Source organism: Sinocyclocheilus grahami, unplaced genomic scaffold, assembly GCF_001515645.1.
Source record: "Sinocyclocheilus grahami isolate Dianchi unplaced genomic scaffold, SAMN03320097.WGS_v1.1 scaffold721.1, whole genome shotgun sequence".
NCBI classification, from domain to species: Eukaryota; Metazoa; Chordata; class Actinopteri; order Cypriniformes; family Cyprinidae; genus Sinocyclocheilus; species Sinocyclocheilus grahami.
The window spans coordinates 8,952-10,054 of NW_015505900.1; the positions used below are offsets into that span (position 1 = coordinate 8,952).

The 1,103-nt window shown below is 41.2% G+C and overlaps 1 protein-coding gene across 1 annotated transcript in view; it reads right to left on the reverse strand.

Annotated features, from left to right (window-relative positions):
* Window positions 1–6: 6 nt before the first annotated feature.
* LOC107560356 (NEDD8 ultimate buster 1-like) overlaps window positions 7–1,103 on the reverse strand; it is a 7,959-nt gene continuing 6,862 nt past the window's right edge. Inside the window, exons 11-12 of the mRNA XM_016244505.1 lie at window positions 273–425; window positions 7–187 (exon numbers count right to left, since the gene is read on the reverse strand). Of these exons, the coding sequence (XP_016099991.1) occupies window positions 26–187; window positions 273–425 (315 nt within the window). The 3' untranslated portion in view covers window positions 7–25. The remainder of the gene's footprint in view (window positions 188–272; window positions 426–1,103) is intronic.

Here is a 1,103-nt window from a genome sequence, read left to right on the forward strand (position 1 = left end):
GTGTGTGTGTGTGTGAGTGAGTGAGTTAGTGTGTTCGGACCGTGTAGGCCTTGTCCACGTCTCCTCTGGTCTGATGGATGGCTCTGGCGGCGTCTCTTTTACTGAAGCCCAGCTCCACCAGTGTGTTGATGTCCTGCAGACGGCATCTCCTTTTCTCCCGCTCGCGCTCCTTCAGCTCCTTCTTCTCCTGATGAGAGATCAGCTCATGTTTAACTGTGAGCTCACGTGAGTAAAGGCTGTGGTGATTTATGAACAGGGTTGTGCTGCAGCACCTTCTTCCTCTGTGAGATGAGCCGCTCTGCCTCCTCCACGTCTCCTCGACAGGCTCTCAGACCCAGACGTGCCTCCTGCTCTGAGAAACCCAGAGTCATCAGCCGGAGCATCTTCTCAGGGTCCAGACACAGCTGACCGAGCAGCTCCTCCACCTGATCGACACACACACACACACACACGAGTCACATTCTACAAGAGTCAAATTACTCATATTCTAGAAGAATCAAACAAGTCATATTCTTGAAGAATCAAATTAGTTACATTCAGGAAGAATCAAACGACTCATATTCTAGAAGAATCAAATTACTCATATTTTAAGAATCAAAAGTTGTATTATATAAATATCAAAATAATTATATTGTATAAGATTCAAAGTGTCATATTCTAAAAATTCATTGAGTCTTATTACATAAGTATCAAATGAGACATTCTATAAGAATATATATATATACAGTGGTGTGAAAAAGTGTTGGCCCCCTTCCTGTTTTTTAAATTTTTTGCATATTTGTCACACTTAAAAGATTCAGATCATCAAACAAATTTTAATATTACACAAAGATAATGCAAGTAAATACAAAATGCAGTTTTTAAATGATTATTTATTTTATTAAGGGAAAAAAGCTGTCCAAACCTGCCTGCCCCTACGTGAAAAAGTAATTGCCCCCTAAATCTAATAACTGGTTGTGCCACGCTTTGCAGCAACAACTGCAATCAAGTGTTTGTGATAACTGGCAATGAGTCTTTCACATCGCTGTGGAGGAACTCTGGCCCACTCTTCTTTGCAGAATTGTTTTAATTCAGCCACATTGGAGGGTTTTCGAGCATGAATG